This window comes from Gasterosteus aculeatus, chromosome 9, assembly GCF_964276395.1.
Source record: "Gasterosteus aculeatus chromosome 9, fGasAcu3.hap1.1, whole genome shotgun sequence".
Taxonomy (NCBI): Eukaryota; Metazoa; Chordata; class Actinopteri; order Perciformes; family Gasterosteidae; genus Gasterosteus; species Gasterosteus aculeatus.
In genome coordinates, this window is record NC_135696.1 from 13,355,144 (window position 1) to 13,368,526 (window position 13,383).

Genomic DNA, 13,383 nt, shown 5'->3' on the forward strand with positions numbered 1-13,383 from the left:
ACAAAAACACTTTTGTCAAAAAAGTTGACACTCAGCAGAAGAGAAGATGCATTAAAAGCTGAATAGATGCTGCAGTATTTTTTATTTCTGATCAGTCGTACGGGGTTCCCCCCCTGTATCTGTCTATTACAGCTGATAAAACAACACAGGAGTCAGCAAACAAAAAACATGTTTCAGATGTATTTTTTATAACAAAATGCTTTTCAATATATCATCACTACTCGTGTTACATTGTAAAAAAGTTGCACCATAGACTACTTTTTAGTCTGCTGAACACACTGACTTCACATGGTTAAAAAAAGGCTGTTTTGTTCATTGATGAAGAAAGTGCGGACTTGCAAAGCATCCCACCCCGTCGTTGTCGTGCCTCTGCAGGTGAGGTGCGCGGCTGTCTTCGCTCTGGGGACGTTTGTGGGGAACTCTGCTGAGAGGACGGACCACTCCACCACCATTGACCACAACGTGGCCATGATGCTGGCGCAGCTCATCAACGACGGCAGCCCCGTGGTCCGCAAGGTCACTGCAGCACAACAACACTCACGCAAAACACACAGTTCCTCATTTTATTCCATGCGTGTCATTGACCATCCAGTAAAATGCCAGATGAAACTAGAACTATGACTCCAAATTATTTGGAAACCATTGATAGGTGTGGGCTTGTCCTGTGACCACTACACTGCACTGTAGGTAGATGATTTTAATGCTGTTCAGTTCACCAGCATTTCTATAATGGGTGATGACAAGATTATAATCTACATAAAACAATAAAATGGGACTGTTGCCCTTGAGACATAATTAAAAGAGAAGTTAAAATTTGGTCACGGTCTATTGAATTCTTTTAGTTAGATGAGAGGATCAATATACCTCTCATGTCATTACGTTCTGCACATCTTGATCATCAGAATTCCATCTAAGGTGACTATTATTGCTTAATGTATTTCTAATGTCTCTGTGGGCATAAAGCAAAGGATCACAATTAATTACAATCGGCCTCTAAGGTCTTTGGATTTATTAAAAGTGTCCATCACTACTCTTCTTCCAAAGTGATGCAAGCTCATCTTTGTAGTATTAATAATAAACTACACGATCAGAAACCGCCTCGTCGGTAGTTCCCACTACAGCGGGTGTTTCTAGGACTACATTTTGTCATGATGACAAACACTCTCTGGGCCTCGTGTCCTAACGTTTCTGCGCCCTCTTCACGCGTATTTGTTTCGCAGCATGCACGTAAAATCATGGCGAGGTAGCTTGGCTTGAAGATATCAAGACATGAAGCAAAAGACAATCGTAATTGGTGAAAATGAATGATCTTTATTTTCATATGTGTTCGACAGGAGCTGGTAGTCGCACTGAGTCACCTGGTGGTCCAGTATGAAAGTAACTTCTGTACAGTTGCCCTCCAGTTTATAGAAGAGGAGAAGAACTATACAGTGCCATCACCAGCCAACACAACAGGTACTGCAGACAAACACTGACAGACTAATTAACATTTCTTACACGCTATCTTGATTTTAGTACAAGACTGAAGATCATTTGAGGAAAGCTACAGTGGATTATTCAATTTATCAGATTTTTTTTTTGAGCCCACTTCCATGTTTGTGTTTTTGTCATTTGGCTCTTATTCACTATAGATTACAAAATAACTCGTCGGTAGTAATTGGTGAAAGTCTCGGGTGTCACATTACCTTTACACTGTTACTGCGACCATTCGTGTACGAGAAATCCCCCGGCAATGCAAATGAAGGTCATCATTTGCTATTAGTGTGTTTTCCATTTGCGACTGACTTTATTGCGTATGTACATAAGACGTTTTCAGGCACAAAGACAAAAAGACTACAAATACATCTTCCTTCTAAGGTTAAAAAAAGTTAAAGGTTTTTTTATTGTCATTGTTGTTATACAATGAAATTCCGTTTGGTAGCCCTTAGTCAGCCAGTAAACAAAATAAACAATGTACACGATAAAGATACACAAAAATAATAAAATAAGTGAAACATTACAAAATTAAATAGTTCAATGTGCTTTGTAAGCATCACTGCGAGATTTTAAGAACCCAGGAATATCTGCAGATTAGGGCATCGCAAGCAGGATTTTAATCTGTGTATGTTTGGGATCATTTGTCTATCTGTCGAGCTATCTACAGTAGCAAGAAAAGTGATGCATGAGTCATTTAAACAGGTTGCCATACTGAAAACTTTGTGGGGGAAAAAGTATTTACGGATTTCTAACCAGATTTTGGGAATATGGAATACAACAAGATTTATTGCTGAGCAGAAAATCAACCTTTGAATATCACATACCCAATAATAGTGCTGTTTGGACAAACCTCCCTTTTTCTTGTGCCTCTCCAGGAACATCTACTAATGTGTGGCAGGAAAATTGTTTTGTGAACTATGGGACTAGGCTAATTCAAATGTTTGAGTGGGCATTTAGTAAAATTATAAATCTGTGGTCTTTGGAAAATAAAACTACAATGGGAAAAAAGTAAAACTCAAGCAATAAGGAAATGCTTTATATAGTATTTTTTTTGTTATAAATCATTATCATTATTTAATAGGGGTGTAACGATTCATTTTAACAACGATTCGATTGGAATCACGATTCATGGTTGCCGATTCGATTCATGGACGATCTGTGTTAATTTAGAACGATTCGATTCAGTGACTTGAAATCGATTCAGTAACTTTACTGGACAGTGCAGGCAAAGTTTCTGAGATCCCTGTTGTTTCTTGTAAGGAAATCAGGTTTAAATTAACTATGGATATTATAAACAAGCAAACAACAATTAATGGCAAATGTATTAACCTTTTATTTGAATCAAGTGCCATTTTCAATGTAAACATTACACAATAACTACACAATGTTTGGATCAATTCACATAACCCCGGATTTTCAACCACATTGTAGGGTCTCATGTCTTGTCCAAGATAAACTTGGCAATTGTTACTGTGATGTTGAGGCTGGCGAGGCCTGAGGTGTCTGCAGAGCTGGAGTTACCTGCTGCTGCTGCTGCTGCTGCTGCAGCGGTAACGCTGCTAGAGGTGCCTGACTGTCGGCGTTGTTTAATCCCACGGCGCCTTAGTAGATGGCTGGAAAGATTCGTCGTGTTTCCGTGTTTTTTATTTGTCTTCTACAATTCTACAAACAGCGACCGACTTATTTAGAACACCTCCGTGTTTGCAAAAGCCAAAATGTTTCCACGTGCTGGATCGATAAGTTGGTTTGTAAATGTCTCGCTCGCAGTCGTCTCCTCCACGCTGTGTTTTGTTGTTGTTCCGAGTTTCGCGCGGCTGCCGCTGCGTACTGATGACGTCACAGACAGGCAGACTGAATTGAGTAACGTTTAACGTGTCTAAAGTGCTAAAAAACAAACACACACGCACATTCACACCGTTTTTGTACTTAAATCTAATGTGCAGTTTCCAAGTATCAATACAATCGATTATGTACCATTTCAATCGATTTGTAATCAATATATGTCGTCCGAAATGCCGATTTGCGGCGCACAGATCGATTCAGTTGAATCGCAGGATATAAATCGATTAATTGATTCAGTGAATGAATCGTTACACCCCTATTATTTAATGATACTTATGCTTGTACTGTACTACGAGTAAATTATAACGCATTTTACGTATGTTATTATTGACAAAGACATAGAAAGTTATACTTTATTGACACTTGTATGGGATTATCCTGACCCTGATCCGATGTCCACCCGCCTGTGTTTACATCCAGAATCCGGTAACCTGACCCCAGTGAGGGACAGCCCGGCCATCCCACGCCTGAGATCAGTGAACTCTTACACCAACATTCGAGCTGCTACCACCGCCCGCAACCTGAACAAGAGTCTGCAGAACCTCAACCTCAATGAAGAAGGTAGGAGGGGAGCAATTTCTTGAAAATGGAGCAGGAGAGGAAATAAGGCAGATGAAAAATTAGATGAAGCTGAATTTTTTATGAATTTCCAGGATGCCTGAATGAAGAAAAAGACAATTTAGTCCGCCGAATGAATGAATCCAAGGAGAGATCATTAGCACAGTTCACACAGTTTTCAGTAGATGTAACAGTCCCCAGACTTATTTATTCATTCCCTCATTGCTGGTTTTTAAGACGTACTCAGTACGCATTTATAAACTGTTTTAAAACCAGCTTTCAGTGCATCTGGAAAGTGTTCACAGCGCTTCACTTTCTCCGTATTCCAAATTCCGTATTCATTGAATGTGAGCTGTCATCAGTCATATGTTTAGTTATTTGTTTCTATAACTTGACGATCACCTTCCCTGCGCTCCTGTGTCTGGGCTCTGCTTGATGAGGAGTGCGGACGAGGAGCTGTCCGTGGTGCTGAAGTGCAGGCCTGAGCTCAAACAGAGGCAGGGATTACACTCCGGGACACGCTCCCTACTCTCAACCAGGCAACTTCTGTTGCCATGGATACTGATAGATGGCTAGCTCGCCGAGCCTGTATGTTTTATGATGTGGTTTCCTTTCCTTGATGTATTATGTAGGGCTACAAATGTTCCTCTTTAATGCATGCAAATAACTCCTAAGATTCCTGTCCATTCGTGTACCATTCTGAAGGGGGTAGTGCCGTTCCACTAGTGTCTAGCTGTTGTAACTGTGTAACAATGCCAGTTGTGCAGTCGAGGTCTGACGTTAAATCACAATCACTGTGAAGCGTGTGACCTGCTGCTGAGACCATTCCTAAATCACATTCCTAAGGCACATTCTCAGTGCTAATGTCAATGTGCAGCGGTGTTTATTATCAATAAGGACACAGCACAGCGTATTTCCAATCTCTTTCGATCTCCATTTCCACATTTCAGGGTGCAGTCAGTTTCGATGCATTGCAATTTAGTTTCCTCTGAGTCACAAGTAATGTTGAGAAAATGAGAATTACAGCCGGAGGTGACTGAGCTTGACACATGAAATAAAGTTGTGAGCAAGTTCTTGTGTCGGCATGCAACCACCAATTATTGTTTCTGCTTAGTCCTTTTTAGATGTTCATTTGGCTTTACAACAATAATCAGAATAATAAACTGTATTTATACAGCATGTTTGCACGCTTTTTGTAGCATGTACAGCTCAAGTGCTTTCTAGACAAAATAAGAGCCTCTTAATCTTCCTCTTCAACTCGTATTACATTTGCGATGGTCCTTATTTTGCAGCCGATTGGTTTGGTGGGTAAGAGTTCTGTGTGTTTTCTTCATTCAGGTGGCCCAGCAGCCTTTTCTCCTGGTAACCTGAGCACCAGCAGCAGCGCCAGCAGCACCCTGGGGAGCCCCGACAATGACGAGTACATCCTCTCCTTTGAGACCATCGACAAAATGAGACGAGTGTCGTCTTATTCTTCGCTCAACTCCCTTATAGGTAAAACCTCACTGTACTCGTTGTTGGCCGTAGCTTAAACATTTGTGAAAACAAGACATTTTACACAAATGTCTGTTTCCTCATGGCGCCCTTTCCTGAGCGCTGTCCTCATTTCAGAATTTCAGCTCATTTCAACTCATGTTCTGGATTTCTTTGCCTTATTTTGGTGGTTGCTCCGAGCGGGTTGAAAGGCTCTGACCGGCCGGGCGGTCAATGAATGTCGCCGGTGAGGGTTGAGCTTTCATTCCTGTAGGCCTTGTCTCGCTTTGCCAGGTTACGCCTGTCAGGGTGAGCGGGAACAAGTTGATCCGCACAAAGTATAAAGCTGTCATTTTGCGTTTGGTGCTCGTGGTTAAAAAGCTCTGTAAAAAAAACAAGAGACTAGCTTTGAAAGACCAGTGCTTCTTTGAAGCCCTGCGTATGACTTTCTGCCAGAAAGAGGCGTCATGTGGCCACAAACCCTTATTGGATGAAATGATTGCTGAGGCAAACAGCTGTGGAGCGGGAATTCTAGTTTAAATATTGATCTGCTGCTAGTCCATTTAACTTTATAAAGTGCAACTTCTTCTGCCCAACCAAATTGCCAGAAACTACTTAGGCATTTTTGAGCTAAAATACATTTCATCAAAATGTTTCATCACATTTACAGAAATGCTGTAAAACCACATTTTTGGCATTACAACACAACCGCGTTTAGGTGGTGAAAAAAGTTTTTCTAATAATGTACGTACTTGATGTAAGAATTCTTACATTGTAAAGACACAGCGGTCAAAGTTCTCCTTAGAAGAGAGAACAGGACACGTGAGCAAGCTACAGAAAGAATGAAGAGGGAGCAGCGTTAGTGAGAACAAAGCAGGGAATCGGAGAAACAATCTTTTTCTTCTGGGTGGTTCCACGGCAGTGACACCTCTGCACAACCCAGTGTGAAAGTGTTGTGTTGTTAGATTTGCAATGATTGCAGTGAGGACAGAAATGTCACCAACACAGCAAAAAAGGAAGATAGACGAGAATGCAGGCAGTGAAAAGTCTCATAAAGGCTATACATTGTTATTTTAGAACATTAATGCATATTACAGCTTTACTCTTTTTTTTTAAGATCAGGTTGTCTTTGTTTTTCACATCATGATATATTTTTATACTGTATTCAAAATGTGAAAAGTATGCCATTTGTGCATCAAAAGGCAGCACTGGAACCTGCTCACCTACGCTTGTACTGGTTGGCAGACTGCACCATGCGCCTGACGGACCCCACCCTCTCTGGGAAAGTAGAAAGACAAGCTGGGGTTTCCATCCTGTTCTGCTCAACCTCCCCCTCTCACCTTCTCTCTCTCTCTCTCTCTCTCTCTCCCTCTCTCCCCCCCACTCTTCCCTTCTCCCTTTCTTTTAATTTCGCAGCCATCCTGTTTCCTTTCCCATTCATTGTCATTTTTTCCCGGGACGGCTGTCAAGGAGTTCAAAAGGAGATCAAATGAGAAAGTAAAAAGATCAATGTAGATCAGTGAATTTGACTTGGCCCAAAAGTAGGCGCTCAGGTGCTATAATTACCTTTTTCCTCGTTTTCTTTCACTTGTTAAACCAATGCCACCTTATTTTAGGTGTGTTATTTATTTTCAAGCTGCTTAAGGCGGGTGCAACGTCCTCCTGGTAAGCAGGTTAAAAAAACACATTGGCTCCCTCACCCACTAAGTGAGGGCCAATGTGTCCTCCCGTGCTTTGTAACTCCCACCTCACGCAGCGTGCTGCATTTTTCAACAAGCAAGGCACAGCAGATGAAACCAACAATGTTTGCGTAACATAAAGGAACAACTAGGAAAAAGACTTGTTTGCAGATGCTTGTCATATTGTATGTTGTTATATTTTCTTTTCTAACTCAGCCGAGATTTCACGTGTCATTTTTGCTTGTTTTCTTGTTGTTTTCTTTTTTAATCTTTTGTCTAGTTTGACATTTTCTTCATACAATCCCGCTGGGCTTTGTTGTTCATCCTTTTTTGAAATAGAGCAGAATATATTTTCTGCAGCGATGATGTTGGCAGGTAAAGTATTATATTGTCTCAACCAAATTGAAAACCATGAATGCTAAATGCAGCAGGTACTGTACTCTGTGTGGGAGGGATTTACAATTTCAACATTCACTGTCCACAGCTCAGTTCATGTTACCGTGCAACATTGTGCTAATTAGCTCTACATACAACCACTACTAGGGAATTGCAAATAGTCTTCATGTATTTGTTGATTAATTGTAAATTATTTTCAGTTATGGATCACTCCTGAGTCGTGTAATATTTTTTTTTATTAATATTCAGACATACAGTATTGTTACCTCTTAATTATAAGATAACCAAAGATTCATTCATTCATTCATTTTCTTATTCAGTTCCACCCCAAAAAAAAGTAAGAAATAAAGCAATGATGTTGAAGCAAAGCAACGGATGAAAAAGAAGTCCTTCACTTTTTGCAGTTCTCAGCTTCATCATTGACTCGAGCTAACATGTGTTCATATGAAATTAGTCTCCGCTCGTCATCTCCGCCAGCTTGCTTTTGGTCCTCCAAGTTTCGTTTGCCTGGAAGAGACCAGCTCGGAGCAATATTTGGACTTGAATCCTCTCAAGCAGATGGTTCAGCCATCACTGTTGTTTGCCGTCTTGGAACATTAATTAAACCAAATGCACTTCCTTACTTTTGAGATATTTCAAAAAAAAAATGTTTTCCTTTTGTAGAGCCAACTCGACCACGGTCAGTCTGATGTGTCCTCTGGCAAACATGAATGTCTCAACACAATTTCCGTGCAGTAGTTAGATATTTCATTGGTATGAGAGCAGCTATGGTTCAGGTTGTCTGCTAATCATATGGTGGGCGGTTCGATCCTCAGCTCTTGTCCACAAGGCAATGTGGAATGAGAGGTAAAAGAGTACTGTGCTGTGGCTGAAAGCATTATATATATATATATATATATATATATATATATATATAGCTCCATTAAATGTCTGATAAAGGCGTCTAAAGTAACGCTGTGCTCAACATTTTCTGTATCTATTGGCACTTCTACCTGTGTAAGTTTATTTTAGATATTCTCCCGTTTGAAGAGCATCACATGGAGGATTTGGTGCTGCTTGCACTGCTAACATCTCTCTTCGAAATGCATTTAAACTATGCCTTAAAGAGGAGTGTCTTCTTTGCTCTAAAATGTTCAGATGCGTTTTTCATGCCTCGTACATTTACATCTCCAAAAATTGCTCCGCAGAGTCGGCTGTATTTTATGTCATCTGCCAAAATTGAGACGGCCATAAAACAGTGATGCAGTAATTAATTTAGCCAATAATTAACATCTTTACTACTGTACATCCATTCCACTGTGAGCAAGCCGTGTGTCGAGTCAGGACGAGTCACTGGTGCAGCATTCAGCCGGTGAGTGATGTAAGCCGTCCCGCTCCCTCGCGTGGACCACGTCGAGGCGGTGCATTGGTAATTTGTGTGCACTCGTAATGTAGCGCAGCAGTTAAATGGGAGAGGAACCATATTTCACATTTATCAACTGGCTGTTTACTGCAGCAAGTAGCGCTCTGGCCAGCCTTCGCTAATCATATTCTGCCCCTCAGGCTGCAGCTTAATCACCTCATTAACGCCATCGCTCGCCTTCCCCTCGTTTTCATCTCTTTCCTCTTGGTTCTTCTCTTGGTTTCATTTTTTTTTTCTTCCTACTTCTTTCTCTATATTGTTTTCCTTTTCTTACCCATCTGTCGTATTTCACACTGAAAGGCTTCTGAAATACTGTATCTCCCTTGGCTCCCTTTATTCCCTTTACCCCATTGACCTGTGTGCTCCTCTCCGAAGATCTCTCCCCTTCTGTCCTGAAGCTGTAGCCACCCATCCTTCCCCTCTCCTTTGTCTCCTGTCTGAGCGTAGCCCCATTGAACTGCACTTGTTACTTTCTTAAGAGGAGCTATAAGGCTTCAGTCATTCATCTTTCTCCACACCACCTTAAGGAATTTGTGGTTCCGGGGCTCCAGAGGCCCGTCTGCCTCGTGGAAAAGTGGCGACGGGGAAGCAGTGGGATGATAAAACGAAATGCGATTAAAATGGTTCTCCTCTCAGTTCAAATTCACATGACCACCTGCGCGGTTAAGAAGATCTGAGGAGGAGAGGGAAAGAAGGGGGGGGAAGTCGAAGGCAAAATGAGAAACTGAACTCAAACTGACGGATGCTGCTCGGTGTCACAGTGGCTGGCACTGATGGAGGAGAGAAAGATGACAGAAGAAGCTGACAGACAAAGGGCCAAAGAGGAAAGGAACAGAAATGGACACTGAGTGTGCTGCAAAGACGACACGTGAAGGTCGTCTAGCCTAGAAATGCCATGAAAAAGAAGGTTGTTGGCAAAACAAAGTGATGCGCATTTGGTAAACCGACTGCATATGTAGATGGTGTGTTTGTATTCATCCTCTATCTGTGTGAACAAATTAAAACATGTTGAACTTAACGGTTTACTTGCCTCTGTTCCAGGTGTGTCCTTCAACAGTGTTTACACTCAGATCTGGAGGGTGCTGCTGCATCTCGCCGCAGACCCTTTTCCTGAGGTGTCCGATCTGGCCATGAAGGTGCTAAACAGCATAGCGTACAAGGTACGTTCTGACCCTTTGAAGGTGCTGGACATTGTTCTTTGAAATAACATGACTACATCATACGCACGGGTTTAAGACGGAGCTCATTGTTGGAAATCTGTTTCCGGCACAAACGCCCCACCCTCCCACTCCAGTTTTCTCTCTCCGAAAGATCATTACTTTTGTGTAAATGCAGTTAAGCGCTAATGACTTCCCCAAGCCGGGCAGAGCAGAGAGCAGCCGTAACTCAAGGGGCCATAATAACTACTATAGTCCACCTCCCATCCTAACCCTCAAGCTAAATCTCTTCTGTTTTGTACCCCCAACACCAATTGTCCCCTCAATTACCTTCAGCACAGCTGCATCTCTGCAATGAGACTTCCTCCTGGACTGTTATTATTTACTAAATAATCCAAAGAGTTCTCTTTTACCATCTGACAAACATATTTTCAGCAGAGACAACTGAAGAAAGACACTATTCAAGCCTCGCCGCTTCTGCGTCATCTTCACGGGTCTCTCAAAGGGGATTTGGGGTTTGAAGCGCGATACAAGTTAGACTTATTCTAATACAGAGAGCTTGACTCTTTCACTGCCTCAAGACTGGACCTGAAACTTGAGAGCTAACACGGGGAAGCGGTTAAGAAGAAATTTTAAACCTGGAAAAATGAGTGATGCGGTTTGACTTTTCACAACAAAATCAAAACACCTTTTAAGTTCCTACTTTCTGAAGTTAATGTGTGATCATAGCGCCCATCAGAGACCGTTTAATCAAAGAACATCCATCTCAAGTCCACAAGTGTTGACACCAGACTAACTGGAAATCCTGCTCTTTTAATTAGGATTATAAATGTCAAATGTCATTGATTTGTAACACTGTGAACAAGGTTAGCAACTAATTAAAAATGAACTTGCTTCTCAAGTGATGGAAGCACTAAATGCTTAAAAGCCCCCCCGCCCGCTCTTTGCTGCATGGTGCTGTGGAAAAGGTCTTTTTTTAAATCCTGTGCCTGATCTTTTGTCTTTAAGTTTACTGGTGAAGTTGCAGGACAGAAGATGTATTTGTTTTAATTAAATCCTCATTGTTTTTCACTCGACGAGGAGACACAATAAAACATTTTAAAAAACATAACCATATGAAGTCTTTAAATGTTTGCGTGGACCAAGGGCAAAATCTTCTCCATAATTTGGAGATGATGACTTGAAAGGCTTGAATCTTCTGAACTCCCTCACTAGGTGTCTCTCTTGACATACTCAGTCCCATGTCCATTGTACCCAGCGAATACAACTTCCCTCATCAGTTAACCGAAGCCTTGACCGCTCCCCTCCGGCCGTCCCAGCTTCCATTTCTTCATCGTACATCAAGGGATTGTTTTTTTAAATAATTCAGCGGGATCAGTCGGGGGGTTTTCTGAGATGTCAGAGCCCTGGCTAATAGTGAGGTCTCTGCACATGCACAATTGATTTTCTTGCTCAGTTGACTAACTTTCCAGCCGCTTTGAAGGAGAAAGTGAGAGTAAGCGCCTTGTCACAGGACAGCGAGTTGCTTGCCAGGACGCAAAGAAGCAGCTGTTTGAGCCGATTACTCCGCTTCCTACTAATGTGGGAGTTTCGCATATCCCATTCTCTGGAAAGCTCGTCAGCGGATAAGACGCGTGGCCTCCTGAGTTAGCATGATGCTTGTTTACCACACGTTAATGATCCGCAAATGTTGATGAATAATCCATGAACTTGCTGCATAATTGAATCGTTTCAACTGAAGAGCTTGCAACTTTGCATTTACATCACCATCTGGTTAAAGGTATCTTTTATGTTCTCTTTCCTACAGAGGCAGCGCACGGCCCAAAAAAATTTGGGGGGGGATTTTCCTTCTTGCGTGTGCTGCTATTTATCCATCTAGACTGATTCGGTGTTGCATAGTTCTGGAGCTGTTGGGTCAGAGAGATGTCGGCCTTCTGTCGGTTAGAAATCGTGACCTGCTGTCTCGAGATAATCCACGGACCTTTGTAGTAACTATTCTTTTTAACAATCCAAACCCACCAATCGTATCAGCTTGCAGAAAGAAGTGTGCAATCTATTCTCAATACTGCATAGTGTTGACTGAGGAGGACACCCTTAGTCTTTACGTCTCACGCGGCCACGAGCCTCTCGTCCGGCAGCAGATGCACGCCTCATTCTTCTGTCTGAACATATACTAGTTTACTTACTCCTCATTGATGTCAAGAAGGATTCATTTCTCTTTTGCCATGTGAAGTACTTTTTTATGTCTCCTGCCTTCACACAAAAGTGGCTAACAAATCATATTTTTACCCAACAAAAACAGCATGTCCTGGAGATATTTGTCTCTGCTTTTCTTTGCTCATGTCCTTCTCATCATATTGATTTTATGCTTGAGCAGAAAAGGTGCTTAGATTAGTGACTGAGCTATTTCCATAATATCCCCTTTGGCCAGTTTTACTGCTGTTTTGTTTTATTTCAAATTGCCTCGTAATAAAGCACTAACAGCAACCGCAGTGGATGGAATGTGCGTAAACGCTGCATAGAAAACTTTTCCCCCGCCCTCTCTGGCTTCCAGACACAAGCACAAACAAAAAATACCTGCTGCAATTTTGTAATTAGCATAGAAATAACATCTACGGTAGTAAAATGTGTTTGCCTGTGTTAACTAGATTTTAGGTTGCACACAACTTTCGCTATTCATCAATGATGCTTTGCCTTCCTTGTCTTTATTAAGTTTGCCCCTCCCTTGTGAGAAGCCGTTAGACAACTCGCAATGAAGAGGTTATATTACCTGCTCAGCCTGATGAGATTAACTTCTGGAGATGTAGGCAAACTTTGGAAACTGCTGCACTTTCCACACGGTTTATTTTTGGGGGGTATATATACTTCTAATCCTTATCACGTGTGTATTTCTGTCTCCTCCCTCCCTTTTTTTATCTGTGATTTCACGATTGCATTTGGATGACTCGATTAAACTGCAGAATTTTAACCAGCGTCTTGGGGGGTTTGTCGCCAGGCAACAATGAATGCTCGGCCCCAAAGGATCTTGGACTCTGGATCTCTTACCCAGTCGGCCCCAGCCAGCCCCACCAGCAAGGGCACGCACATCCACCAGGCTAGGTGAGGGACGATATCAACCATATATACTGAAAACCAATTACAGGAAAGCACCAAAACGTATACATCATGCAAACAGCAGTCCTCCCTCTAGCGGCACCTAAATACAGGTTTTTTTTACACGCTATTTGAGGAACTTTCAGGTGAATAATGTTGACTGCTAAGAAATGGATAAACCCCTAATATTGTGTTTTTAAGCGGGTTCTGACAAATGTTATCACAAAGGCTGACAACAAACCAAGAGCCAATGCCCAGTTGGAATAAATTACATTTTATTAGATATTCTAATGTAGATTGTTTGACA

The 13,383-nt window shown here is 41.8% G+C and overlaps 1 protein-coding gene across 4 annotated transcripts in view; it reads left to right on the forward strand.

Annotated features, from left to right (window-relative positions):
* rptor (regulatory associated protein of MTOR, complex 1) overlaps positions 1-13,383 on the forward strand; it is a 99,341-nt gene that overhangs the window by 65,783 nt on the left and 20,175 nt on the right. For all 4 annotated transcript variants that reach the window (XM_078108936.1, XM_078108937.1, XM_040186238.2 and 1 more), the window contains exons 18-23: positions 376-516; positions 1,335-1,455; positions 3,739-3,879; positions 5,215-5,370; positions 9,868-9,986; positions 12,979-13,082. In XM_078108936.1, coding sequence (XP_077965062.1) covers positions 376-516; positions 1,335-1,455; positions 3,739-3,879; positions 5,215-5,370; positions 9,868-9,986; positions 12,979-13,082 — 782 coding nt within the window. The remainder of the gene's footprint in view (positions 1-375; positions 517-1,334; positions 1,456-3,738; positions 3,880-5,214; positions 5,371-9,867; positions 9,987-12,978; positions 13,083-13,383) is intronic.